The sequence below is a fragment of the Oryctolagus cuniculus genome, chromosome 7 (genome assembly GCF_964237555.1).
Source record: "Oryctolagus cuniculus chromosome 7, mOryCun1.1, whole genome shotgun sequence".
NCBI classification, from domain to species: domain Eukaryota; kingdom Metazoa; phylum Chordata; class Mammalia; order Lagomorpha; family Leporidae; genus Oryctolagus; species Oryctolagus cuniculus.
In genome coordinates this window covers 85,011,340-85,024,835 of record NC_091438.1, presented here as the reverse complement: position 1 = coordinate 85,024,835, position 13,496 = coordinate 85,011,340, and the positions used below count along the sequence as shown (strand labels likewise).

The window sequence follows — 13,496 nt, the reverse complement described above, 5'->3', positions numbered from 1 at the left end:
AATTCAATTCAGGTCTCAAACACGGGTAGCAGGAATCCAATTACTTGAGCTATCACAGCTGCATCCCAGGCTTCTCATTAGTCAGAAGTTGGAATCAGGAAAGAGAGTCAGGTACCAAACCCAGGCACTCCAACAAGTGATGCGGGGATCCTAACAAGTGTCTTAACCACTAGGCCAAAAATTCACTTTATATTTTTCTTAAATCTACCATGATTTGTATATCCCTCTCACAGCACAGCTATGCAGTAAGTTTATGACTTTTTTGAAAATAAATAATGCTGCTCTATATTTGGCACTGGAATTCCTAGTTGAGTCTCAGCTGAACAAGAAAATCATATAGCTTATATAGCTTGTCTACCACTTTACCATAATTTAGCAGTGTTTACATCCTGACAATTACAATAAAAGAGGTATAATGTTAAGCCAGGATTGCATTCTAGCAGAAGTATTCGAGCAACCATAAATTCCTCACTGCCAGGACACATTTTTGTGACACATCTAACCTGTTGTATATTGTTGGGTTCAAATATATTATATATTAATGCATTAAGGTATATGTAAAAGCAGAAACAAAAAGCAACTTACAGGAGGTCCAGTGTTCCCTTTTGGCCCTCTCAGATACTCCATGCGAAGCAGTGTATTAAGATCCTCATCATAATAATAGTCATAAAGCTCAGTTTCATAGCTATTTTCAATGGGGTAAGTAGTGTCAGGATAAAATTCACCTTCCTTCCTTAGATCAAGGTGGTTATTCACAGATGGTTCATCTGTCACTCTATAGAAGGTTGTATTTAAAATCTGTTGCATTTCCATTAGTTCATTAGTGTGTAGATTTGCTGTGATAGCCTTGTTATGATCAGTGATTGCATCCTGTTTTAAACGTGGAAGAATAGATGACATTTTCTTAAACAGTGGCAAAGCAGTTACTTTATCATCATACGCTGTGATATTGTCAGAAACATTTAAGGGAGAAATCAGTTTCTCACTGGCATTCATTCTTGTATCACTGAATCGATGATGAGTCACTGACTGGCTTATATTTGTCTGTGTATGTTTCTCAGTGGTCATTTCTTTGACCTGAATCCCATAGTTGGTGAGATCCACAGCAGAGATATTTCCTGAATGAAGAGATGTTAACTGAGATCTTGACATCTGGTGTTCTTGTACTTTTTGCACTGTAGCAGAGTCATTGATGATATTTAGAATGCTTTTGCCTTCCGTAAATATATCCTCTGACAGTCCTATTTCATCACGTTGTTTGGGCAGGGGAGAGCTCTCTGGTATCTTGGCTGCTATGATGGTTGTGCGAAGAAGGCTTGTTTCAGGTCGAAATTTGTCTGCTTGGTGACACTGCTGTTTCCCATACCTGCAGTAGTCTGCAGATGCTTCAGCAGCAGGAATAATATCCAACTGACATACTATTCCTTCAAAATGGACTGAATTATTATTTATACTTCCCAAGGTAAACACACTGTTAGAATCAAAAGTCGGGACTTCAGAAGTAGTCTCTCTGCTAAAATATTTCTTTCCACACTCAACAAACATGGAGACAACTTGGTTTGTAACAGTAATGGCAAATGAGTGCCATTGCCCATCATGAACACTGGAGTTGAAAACTACAGATTGTTTTCCTCCAATATGTACAACTAACTTTTTAGGTAGTAACTGGACTCCTAATTGCAGCTTATTCTTATTTCTAATGCTGAAGAGAAATGCATTGTTCATTCTATGTGACTGTAACCCAATTAACATTGTAAATGACTGTCCTAAATTGGCAGGTAAAATGTTCATGAGAGGTGACTCAATATAAGTGTCATTTTTTAAAATGACACCTGATTCTGTTACATGGAACCCCTGAGGTAATGGTGTAGATGATGATGGTAGAGCAGTCACTGATGATGAGTGTCTTACATCTTTGCCTCCAAGGCCTAGTTGATGAAGAATATCTATGCCTGGAAATTAAAAAGAGAGAGAAAGAGGAAGAAAGAAAGAATCTTACTCTTATGCATTCATGTGTTCATATAAATGTTTGGGTATGAGAAAATCATTCTTGTATCAACAGTAATTGCCAAATAAGCATACTCTATCAATGACTAATTTCCAGATAAAAAGAGATAGGGCTTGAAGAATAAGATGTTATGCACAACAGTGTAATAAAGTGTATGCAAGTACATCCACAAACATACCCACATATCAATATCTCTAAATCCAAATTTTAAAGAATTAGTTTAGCTCCCACAATGTTCCCATTTGACTAGGATTCTTATTTGTTACTTCAGTTAATACACATTTCCTAGGAGCATCAGATGTCACCTACTTCTTTAATTTAGAACTTAAAATTTGGGTCAGCACTGTGGCACAGTAGGTTAATGCTCTGCCTGCAGTACCGGCATCCCATATGGACACTGGTTCTAGTCCTGGCTGCTCCTTTTCCAATCTAGCTCTCTGCTGTGGCCTGGAAAAGCAGTAGAAGATAGCCCAAGTCCTTGGGCCCCTGAACCCATGTGGAAGACCTGGAAGAAGCTCCTGGCTCCTGGCTTCGGACTGGCGCAGCTCCGGCCGTTGCGGCCATTTGGGGAGTGAACCACCGGAAGGAAGACCTTTCTCTCTGTCTCTCCCTCTCACTGTCTGTAATTCTACCTCTCAAATAAAGAAATAAAATCTCTAAAAACAAACAAACAAGTGAAAGAACTTAAAAGCTAATGACATCTGGGACTGGTGCTATGGCACAGAATATTATAGCCCTGGTCTGCAGTGCTGTCATCCCATGTGGGTGCTGGTTCAAGTCCCAGCTCTTCCACTTTGATCCAGCTCCCTGCTAATGAGCCTGGAAAATCAGCAGAGGATTGGGCCTGTGCACCCATGTGGGAGACCCAGAAGACGACCCTGGCTCCTGGTTTCAGATCAGCTCAGCTGGGGCTGTTGCGGCCATCTGGGGAGTGAACCGACAGATGGAAGACCTCTATCTCTCTATATATATATACCTCTTTAACTCTTTCAAATAATTAAAATAAATCTTTAAAAAATATTAATGAGATCCGCATTAAGGAGAAATGGGTCAAACTTGCAAAAATCAACTTGTTATTTGACTCAGCTAGGTGAGATCAGATCTGAAATTGACATTTCAAGTCATGTTAAATCAAATGCCATTTGTAAAAGATGGTAAATCCTTTCTTAAAAATATAGAACAGCTTAGTTTGTTGAATGATCTTCATTATTCTTTGAATTATAAAGGGTCATCTGTATCTCTGTATATATAAAGATATATATATATAATATATAATCATCCACAATGAGAAATGCTAAAGAATTGTGGTAAGTTAAGAATAATAAGTGTTTGAAGATTAACTAGGAACATTTTAAGTCACCTTAATTTTTCTTTTGAAGAAAATTAGTAGATATTTAATAATTTGTGTTCTTTACAAGTAACAAAATACAATGGAGACTCTGTCCCATGTCTGAGAGCTATAGAAATGATTACTGAATATCATTCTCATTTAATGCACCAATGAGGGGTTCTCAATAAGTGTGCAGAAAATGAATAATATGAAAATATGCATGGACTTCAAAATGGTTTTATACCAAAATAAATTTAGGCTTTAATTCCACTTCCCATGAATTTTTGAAGTACAGTTACACAATTAAAATGTTTTCTCATAGGAATCTTCACAAAACACTCAAATATTTTGTTTTGGGGTTGGCACAACCATTATTTTACCAATAAAATTGTTGTATTTTTAGAACTATCTTAAAAGATACAGATGGTGTCCCATTTTTTGACTATATAATTGTGTACAGTAGTAACTATAATTCAAATTTTTTGAATTCTGCTTTTTCTCTTGGGCAAACAACATGCAGTATAATACTCTTTTGATGGTAGGTAGCGACAGTGAGCCCAACTGCCAATCAGCTCGAGATCACAAAGATAACCAGTTGATTTTCTAAATCTACACCACACTGTACAGCAAAGCCATGATGTCAGTAGGCTAGGTTTACAAAAGCATTTTCAATTTAGGAAAATTTTTATTTTGAATTGGTTTATCAGGACATTGTGGGGAGCAACTCGGACTAGACTAAGTTACTGGAATTAAGACTTATTCTATGCATCTGCTCTCCCACAATATGGCGCTGGGAGAGAAGAAAACAGCTTCTACACAGCTGCCTCCAGTTCAGCCAATAAACTGTAGGACTTGCTCCTGATTGGAGAGCAGCGTACTCGGTGTGTGGGCAGCCGAGTTAGGATTGGTGGAGGAGGACTATAAAGGAGGAGTGAGACGGCATGCACCGGGAACATCTAAGGGGAACATCTAAGGGGAACATCCGAAGGAACACCTGTGCAGCCCCCGAGAGAGCCGGCCGGCGGTGTGCCGCTCCCCTGCGGAAGTGGGGAATGTGGCAGGGGGAACTGCCCTTCCACAGAGGTGGAAGGGACGGTAGCCAACCCGGGAAGAAGCAGCAGCAAACCCGGGGAGGGCCGAGCAGACGAAAGAACAGCGCAGGGTCCTGTGTCGTTCCTCCACGAAGAGGGGGAGCGACATAATGGTGCCGTGACTCGGATATGAAGCCTAGGCAGGGTTTAGTGTCGTTCCTCCATGAAGAGGGGGAGCGACAGACATGACTTCGTTGTGAACTGAGGAGCCTCTGGACAAATGTCCACGTCTGATATTGATAGTATGTCTCAAACTCTTCTACCAATATATTCCCAACAGTAGTGTAGAATCAGAAGCATCTCCAGGGATTTGGGGGCATATTTCAAAGCAGACCCATATAATCACAAAAATTACCTTTCTCATGCTTTCTCAATTTATGCAAAATTTTAATCCATAATAATGTGTTTTAACACACAATATAAATTACTTATCAGTTAAACTAACTAATTTTATACCTCCTGATACACATGGCACATTAGTCTGTGACTTCAGTTCCCCTCACTCAAGGTTTCTTTTTTTTTTTTTTTTTTTTTTTTTTTTTTTTTTTTTTTTTTTTTTTTATCTTTTATTTAATGAATATAAATTTCCAAAGTACGACTCATGGGTTACAATGGCTTCCCCCCCCATACCGTCCCTCCCACCAACAACCCTCCCCTTTCCCACTCCCTCTCCCCTTCCATTCACATCAAGATTCATTTTCGATTATCTTAATATACAGAAGATCAGCTTAGTATACCTTAAGTAAGTATTTCAACAGTTTGCTCCCACACAGAAACATAAAGTGAAAAATAATAGATGATTTTTTTAAAATGATGATGAAATCAGATCAGACCTATTGTCATGTTTAATCCCAGTGAGAGTCAAGTACTCAAGGTTTCTTGACTCTAAAAATATGTACATCTCAATCTGAGAAGTAAACTGGAAGAACTGCACCTGGGAAAATAACAATGCCAAAATTTAAAGAGGGTGCAGTCATAAAGTATACGAAGTTGTAATTCTCTGATGCTAAATAAGCTACCAATACACAAAGGAATAAACCACTGTAACTGATATAACAAGGGATACAGCTTGCCAGAAGAAAATTTCCTGTTTTAGAGACCCCTTGCCAATGATTGCCTCAAATTTCTGATCCTATTAAAAGGAAATATTACTAGGAAGAGTGTTATTTGAAAACTTTGGAGTGTATATTTGTGCTTTCAATATTTCTTTACATGTCTATCAGTATGTTCCCTCATTCTCTTTTTATTGATGTTTTATGACAAATAAATGCTTTTTTAACAATCAAATTATCTTTGATTATTTATTATTCAATAAATTTTGTGTTAGTGCAACAACTTTGCATTCCTAAAATAAAATCTACTTTCCAGTTTTGTGTTATTCTTTTGAATACCTTACTGGATTCTTGACTAATAATTTATACGGTATCATTACAACAATATTCACAAATCAAGTAACTTATATTTTCTCTTATTGTCTTCCTTTATCAAATTATTTCATTAAAATTTCATTATTTCTATGTATCAGAGCAATTTAAATAATTTCAGAATTATATTTTTGTTCCCAGAAGTTACATAAAACACATCTGTAAATCAAACTTTCAGTTGGTTCTTTTATTTATAGTTCTTCATTCACTTTCCCAATCTCTTCTATGTTAATTGATTTGTTCTATTTCCTGCTGTATCCTGTGTCAATTTTTAAAGTTTTGGTACTGAACAATTTCTTCTAGGTCTTAAATGTATTATCCATAGCTCTTCATATAATATTCTAATTATTTTTGTTTTCCTATTTCTGTGGTTGTTTACTCTCCAATTTATAATTTTGAATATTTTGCTCTTAATTCATTGTCATCATTGGTCATTTCAAAATATAGCTTTGAAGCAAAAGATTGCCCAAGTGCTTGGGTCTTGGCCACTGACATGGCAGACCTGGATGGAGTTCCAGGCTCCTGGCTTAGGCCTAGCCCGGCCTTGGGCCCCTGTGACCATCTGAGGAGTAAACCAGTAGATAGATCTCTCTCTGTCTCTCCCTCTCTACAACTCTGCTTTTCAAATAAATAAATAAATCTTTAAAATACTTATATAAATAGATTCCTTTACACGATTTCTGTTATCATTAATTTCATTATCTGTTTTCATTAGTTATCTTTTCCTGTTTTGTTCCATTTTATTCTTTTTCCAATTTATGAAGTGAGTACTTAATCTTTTATTTTTCCTTCCTTCCATATTGAGGAAGGCATAATACTTTAACCATATACCACAGATTTTGATATGTGGTATCTTCATTTTTGTTGTTTTCTATAAAATAATTTTATTTGTATTTTCTCTTTATCCCAAGAGATTTAAGAGAAAACTTTAAATTTTCCAATTAGTAGAGGCTTTTTATTATCTAAATGCTATAAAATTTAACTTTGGGGTGATTGCTGGGCACAGCAGCTAAGTAGCCACTCAGGACTACCACACCCCATGTCAGAGTACCTGGCTCAAGTGCTGGTTACACTCTTCCAGTCCAGCTGCCTGCTAACGTGTATCCTCAGAGGCAGCAGGCTCAAGGACTTAGGTCCCTGCCAATCACAGAGAGACAGGAAATTCTGGTATCCTGGCTTTGGAGTGGCCCAGTCCCAGCTGTTATGGGCATTTGTGGAGTAAACCAGTGGATGCAAGATCTCACTCTGTGTGTATGTGTGTGTCCCTCTGCCTTCAAATAAAATGAAAATAAATTTTCAAAATCAACTTTATTATTACCAGAGAATGGTGTTTCATCTGCACTTTAAATATTTTTTATTTGATTTAAGTTATATAAGTTTCATGTATTTCATATAAACAGATTTAGGAACACAGTCATACTTTTCCCCCTACCCTCCCTCCTGCCCACACTCCAACCATTCCTCTGCCTCCCTTTCACACTCCCACTGTTAATTTTTGAAACTTAATTAGGCCTAATAACTGGTCAGTTTATATTTCACAAGCAGTTACAAAGTTTCAGGGTCCAGAATTTCATACATACCAGTCAGTTGTACTTCATTATGTTATTTATATCCTGTATACCCTTGCTTATTTTTATACAGTTAGTCTGTCATGGGCAGAGAGGTAACCCTCTTACCACTATCATGTTTAATCTGGGCTTTTGTGGTCTCTGCTATATGAATACTGATACCATGGTGGTTATACACAGTCATAAAATTCATGTAGTCATTGAGTACTGTACTTTCTAGATTTATAAAAACACTTTTATGTCTAGTTTATTTGGGAGTTAGGATATAGGGGATGTTGCTAATTTTTTTATCTGGCAGTAAAACTAAGCTCCCTTCCTGTTTTTTTTCTTTTCTTTTTTCTTCCTTTTCATTTTGTTTTCACTTGCCTGAAATGCCTTTGCCCAAGCTTTTGTTTTGATTTCTTAAATCACTGTTAAAGAGGAAAAAACCTGATTTGTTTGTGATTCTGCTGGAATTGTTTCTTTATATATTCTAAACCTGTTTACCTTTACTGTTATGGCTTGTTTAATCTGTCATGTGATTGTACACTGCTTTACCACTTTAATTTTTAAAGTCTTTCACTATACATGGTTTATTTGCTTTGCTTTTTGTGTATAGTTCTTTTGAGATTTAGAAAACTTGTGTTTTGGATTCTAAGCATTACTTTTAAACTTATAAGACAAGAGTACTTCAAAAAGTTCTTGGAAAAATGGGATTAAAAAATAAGCTTATGGGGCTGGCACTGTGGTGTAGTGGGTAAAACCACTGCCTGCCATGCTGGCATCCCATATGTGCATGAGACCCCACTGCTCCACTTCCAATCCAGCTCTCTGCTCTGGCCTGGGAAAGCAGAAGATGGCCCAAGTCCTTGGGCCCCTGCACCCATGTGGGAGATCCAGAGGAAGCTCCTGGCTTCTGGCTTTGGATGGGTGCAGCTCTGGCGGTTTCAGCCAATTGGGGAGTGAATCAGCAGATGGAAGACCTCTCTCTCTCTGCATCTCCTCTCTCTGTGTAACTCTTTCATATAAATAAATAAATCTTTAAAAAATAAGCTTATTTTGGTGCAAAAACTTTTTGAAATCCATGCATACGTTTTTTCATAACATGAATTTTTAATGGAATTTTAATGGAATTTAATGGAATGGATCTAGTGCATGCATGAGTTTTGCATGTTTATTTACTTATCTTTATTTGAAAGGCAGAGAGAAAGGGAGACAGGGAGAGAAAGAGGGAGGGAGAGGGACAGGGACAAGGATCCTCTGGTTTACTCCACAAATCCAGGTCAAAGCCAGGACTCTGGAATTACAAGTGGGTGGCAGGAACCCAAGTACTTGAGTCATCACTTCATCATTTACTGGATATGCATTAGCAAGAAGCAGGAATCAGGAGCAGAGCTTGGACTCAAAACCAGGCACTCCAATATGGGATGCTGGCATGCCAAGTGGTGTGTTAACCAATGCACCAAAAACCCATCCCAGGATTTTGAATTTTACACCAAAATAAACTTATCTTTAAATTCATTTCCATAAACTTTTTGAAGTACCCTGGTAGAATGCCCCTCGTCCTTAATTTATACCTTTATTCCTTCTTTCAGTTGAGCAGTGTTTTCTTTTCTTCCCCTTTCATTCTTCCCATACCATCTTTTTTTTTTTTTTTTTTTTTTTTTTTGACAGGCAGACTTAGATGGTGAGAGAGAGAGACAGAGAGAAAGGTCTTCCTTCTGTTGGTTCACCCCCAAAATGGCTGCCACGGCCGGCGCGCTGCGCCAATCCAAAGCCAGGAGCCAGGTGCTTCCTCCTGGTCTCCCACGCGGGTGCAGGGGCCCAAGCACTTGGGCCATCCCCCACTGCCCTCCCGGGCCACAGCAGAGAGCTGGACTGGAAGAGGAGCAACCGGAACTAGAACCCGGCGCCCATATGGGATGCCGGCGCCACAGGCAGAGGATTAATTAAGTGAGCCACGGCACCGGCCCTATTCTTCCCATACCATCTAATATTAGTCAACAGAAGTATTTAGTTTGGTGTTACCATTTGATTGTTAAATATCTTTATGCTTCTGTTTCTTATTAACTTTGGATTATGTAATTCCCAGCTTCTACAGATAAAACAATCAGCAACATCCCCTCTATACCCCATCTTTTTTCCCTCCTATTTTTGGTAGTTATTTCATTCCTACATGTTCAAGTGACATTTATATACTGCTCTAGTCCCATTTTTTCTTCTGGTAAACAGAGCCAGCCTTTTGCAGTAGTTTCCTTAGTCCCTTTTCCTTTGCTGAAGTTTATCTTCTACTGGTTTCCTCGAGAAGCATTCGTGGGAACAACATTTCCTGAGTGTTGGACCTTGCAGAATTGCTATATGTAGATTATGCCTTCAGTGTCATTGTATATGGAATTCTTTACTGATACTTTCTTGCCTGGGATATCTTACAGATATTGTTAAACCATCTTCAAGGGTTAAATGTTATGAAGAGAAATTTGAGGTCCATTAATTTTTTCTCTTTGTGACTCAATCTTTACCAGTATGTCCAATACAGTTGTTCTTTGTTTTTGAAATGCAGAGATTTTATTAACCTTATGACTCCCTATTGACCATTCTGAGTAAATGTTTCCAGTGCATACTATGCCCATTCATGGTATAGATTTCACGTCTTTTTTTTTTTTTTTTTTTTTTTTTTTTACTTCAGAAACACATCAAGAATTATATCTTTGGATATTTGCTCTAACTCATAGTTTGGTGTTTTTCTTCAAAAATTCCTGTCATCAGTATTTTGGATCATGCTCTCTCCTATGTGTATCATTTCTCCATAATTCTTTCAAATCTGTTGATCTTTACTTCTGTTTGACTTTCTCAAATCTACCTTTACTGTGTCACCTACAATGTCTAATTTCCCTCTGCGCTTTTTCAAATTTCATCACCATTTATAAGATATTTTTTTCTATAACTTCAAAGTTTCCTGAGCTCATATATCCTTTTAATTTATTGTCATATCCTCCTTTTCCCTGAGGTCAAATATTTCTTGCTTTATCATCTTCTTTCATAAATAAGATTGTTTTCTTTGGATAAATATTTTGTCACCATTGTTATTTGTTTACCAGCACTGCTTTGTGCATGTAAATTCCCATTTCTGTTGCTTTTCCCTACATTTTCTTTGTGTTTTTTTATTTACCATACCAATTCCTTTTATTACCCACAATTTCCTAGTCCTTCAGTTTACTGCTGAGGAAGAAGACAAAGAGCCATGCCTTCCAAATCTCAAAACACAAAGGCACTGCTTCAACATTATCAGCATGTTCTCAAATAGCCCCACCTTTTCCCTAAGACCAGGATGTCTTAACCCAGACCAGGATGTCTTCTGCAGCCAGCTCTGTTTGCGCCTTGACATTCTCCTTCCCCTGTATCCACTCATACTGGTCCACGCTTCAAAATGGACCTTCAGGAAGGGGCTTTCTTGCATGTTCTGAGATCGTTCTCTATTAGTCACTTAGCAATTATCTGTTCATTCTTGATCTTTCTCCTGGGCAGTTTTGCCCTCCTCAGATCTTCTAGTACTTGTTGGCTACAAGACTAAAGGTTAAGTACTTCAGAGTGTGCTCTTCACCTTCAGGAAGTTTGTTTTTGCTGGTGCTTTTTAACAATCTTATTATTGACTTCACTCTTTGAGACATAAGCTTTTTGCAGCATGCTTATAGGGCTTGCAAATGTTAGTCCCCTAGTTTTCAAAAAATGAAGGTTTATCTATTATTTCATTTGTGTTATTTCTTTTGTCTGATACCCAAAAAGAGAAGTGGAAAGATCATATCTCATGGCTTCAAGTTTATATTTACAGTCCATGCCATTTCACAGATGAAAAGTCTGGGGCACAGAGAGATTAAATAATTTCATCGAAGTCACACAGCTGATACATGGTAAGGCAGCTGGTGGTCTGACTTCCAAGTCCCTACACTGTCTCACAGTCATTGTATTCTCCACACCACTGCATATAACTCCTGGCAAACCACACTAATCAATTATGCCAGGGTTACTTTCCTCCCATAGAATCCCACTCTGGGGCAGTACTCTCCAGGTAGTCTCCAGAGTTTGCATCTGAGGGAAAACTGATTTTTCATCCTAGTTTTCAACTTTCATACTTGAGCATGCATACATTTAAATGTTTTGAGCATATGTTAAGGGAAGAAAGAATAGCGAACTCTTAAGGGTAGATGGCAAATATGAGAGGGGTTAGGGAAAACAGGAGACAAAACAGAAAAGAAAAAGAAAGACTATTCAACATTTCATTTAGGCCTGATCCTCAGTATCACCATGTTATAACTTGGGGTAGAATTTAGATATTTGGTACCAGTATGTACAACAAGAAATAACGAAGTTGTTTATGGCAAATTACTTGTTTCCTGAGTGGTCTTACTCAGGAAATAAATACAGTTCATGTCATTTAGGAAATCAATTACCATTTAAAAGAATGCTATGAACTAGGTACTATATTATGTTTTCTTATATTTTAAGAACAATAGCAGCATTTATTAAATTCTTTCTATGTAGCAAGCATCATTCCAAGAACTTTATTGCATTAAATCACGTAATTCTAACAATCCTAAAAGGTAGATACTGTTGTTATTCCCTTAAAACAGTTATGAAAATTAAGTCACTGGGAAACTTAGTGCCCAAGGTCACCTAACCAGGAAGTGTAGGAGCAGAATTTAAACACAAGCAATCTATAGAGCCTATTCTTAACACAGTGACTTTTTCAGTAACAAATGTGACCTAACAGCAAAAGTGATTGCATCTCTTTCATTTGCTTATTAAATGTCAAGTAAATGGTGGTATCACTAAAACAAGGACTTGCTCATTTTACTGTAATCATCAGACGTAATGATTTCATCCAAATGATGGCTTCAACTACCACATAGGCTGATGCACAAACCTCTCTTCAGCACCTGTATATCCAACCTGCTACCAAATTTATCCAGGAGACAGCAGTTGTTCAACAAAGCACTTCTAACTCAGGACATTTTTCTAAAACCTTGTTTTCCCTTCTTTAGTGCTTTAGCTCTCAGTGAAGAGCTCTACAACCTTACAAGCAACCAGCATAATCTTTTCATAAAAGAAATTACAGCATGGCACTTTCCAGATCAAAAACCTCTAACGGTATATGAAACTTAATGTCATTTGTCTTTTTCTTATCTCTCCGATTTCATATTCTATCATCTCACCCTGCTTTATTTTGCTCTAGCCAAACTAGACTTCCTAATTCCTTAATCCACTGCACTCCTTTTTTTTTTTTACTTTTATTTAGTAAATATAAAATTCAAAAGTACAGCTTTTGGATTATAGCGGCTTTCCCTCCAATAACTTCCTTCCCACCTGCAACCCTTCCATCTCCCACTCCCTTTCCCATTCCATTCACATCAAGATTAATTTTCAATTATCTTTATATTCAGAAGATCAGTTTAGTATATACTAAGTAAAGATTTCAACAGTTTGCACCCACACAGATACACAAAGTATAAAGTACTGTTTGAAGACTAGTTATAGCATTAATTCACATTGTACAACACATTAAGGACAGAGATCCTAGATGGAGAGTAAGTGCACAGTGACTCCTGTTGTTGACTTAACAATTGACACTCTTGTTTATGGCCTCAGTAATCACCCTAGGCTCTTGTCATGAGTTGCCAAGGCCATGGAAACCTTTTGAGTTCGCCAACTCTGATCTTATTTAGACAAGGTCATTGTCAAAGTAGACGTTCTCTTCTCCCTTTAGAGAAAGGTACCTCCTTCTTTGATGGCCTGTTCTTTCCACTGGGATCTCACTCGCAGAGATCTTTCATTTAGGTCTTGTTTTTAAGGCACAGTATTTGCAACTATTGTTTTCTCTGCTCAAGATGCTCTAAAACAGTTCATTCTTGGGATTTGTATCCTTTTGTTGCAACAAACCAAAAGTGTAAGTGTAGCAGATTTCATTGAGCATTGAGTTCTGTGACTCTTTTTTTTTTTTTTTTTTTTTTTTTTGATAGGCAGAGTTAGACAGTGAGAGAGAGAGACAGAGAGAAAGGTCTTCCTTCTGTTGGTTCACCCCCCAAGCAGATTTCCTTGAGC

The 13,496-nt window shown here is 37.6% G+C and overlaps 1 protein-coding gene across 8 annotated transcripts in view; it reads right to left on the bottom strand.

The window, feature by feature from the left end:
* COL24A1 (collagen type XXIV alpha 1 chain) overlaps positions 1–13,496 on the bottom strand; it is a 419,676-nt gene that overhangs the window by 384,102 nt on the left and 22,078 nt on the right. For all 8 annotated transcript variants that reach the window (XM_070078137.1, XM_070078144.1, XM_070078142.1 and 5 more), the window contains exon 4: positions 586–1,952. In XM_070078137.1, the coding sequence (XP_069934238.1) occupies positions 586–1,952 (1,367 nt within the window). The remainder of the gene's footprint in view (positions 1–585; positions 1,953–13,496) is intronic.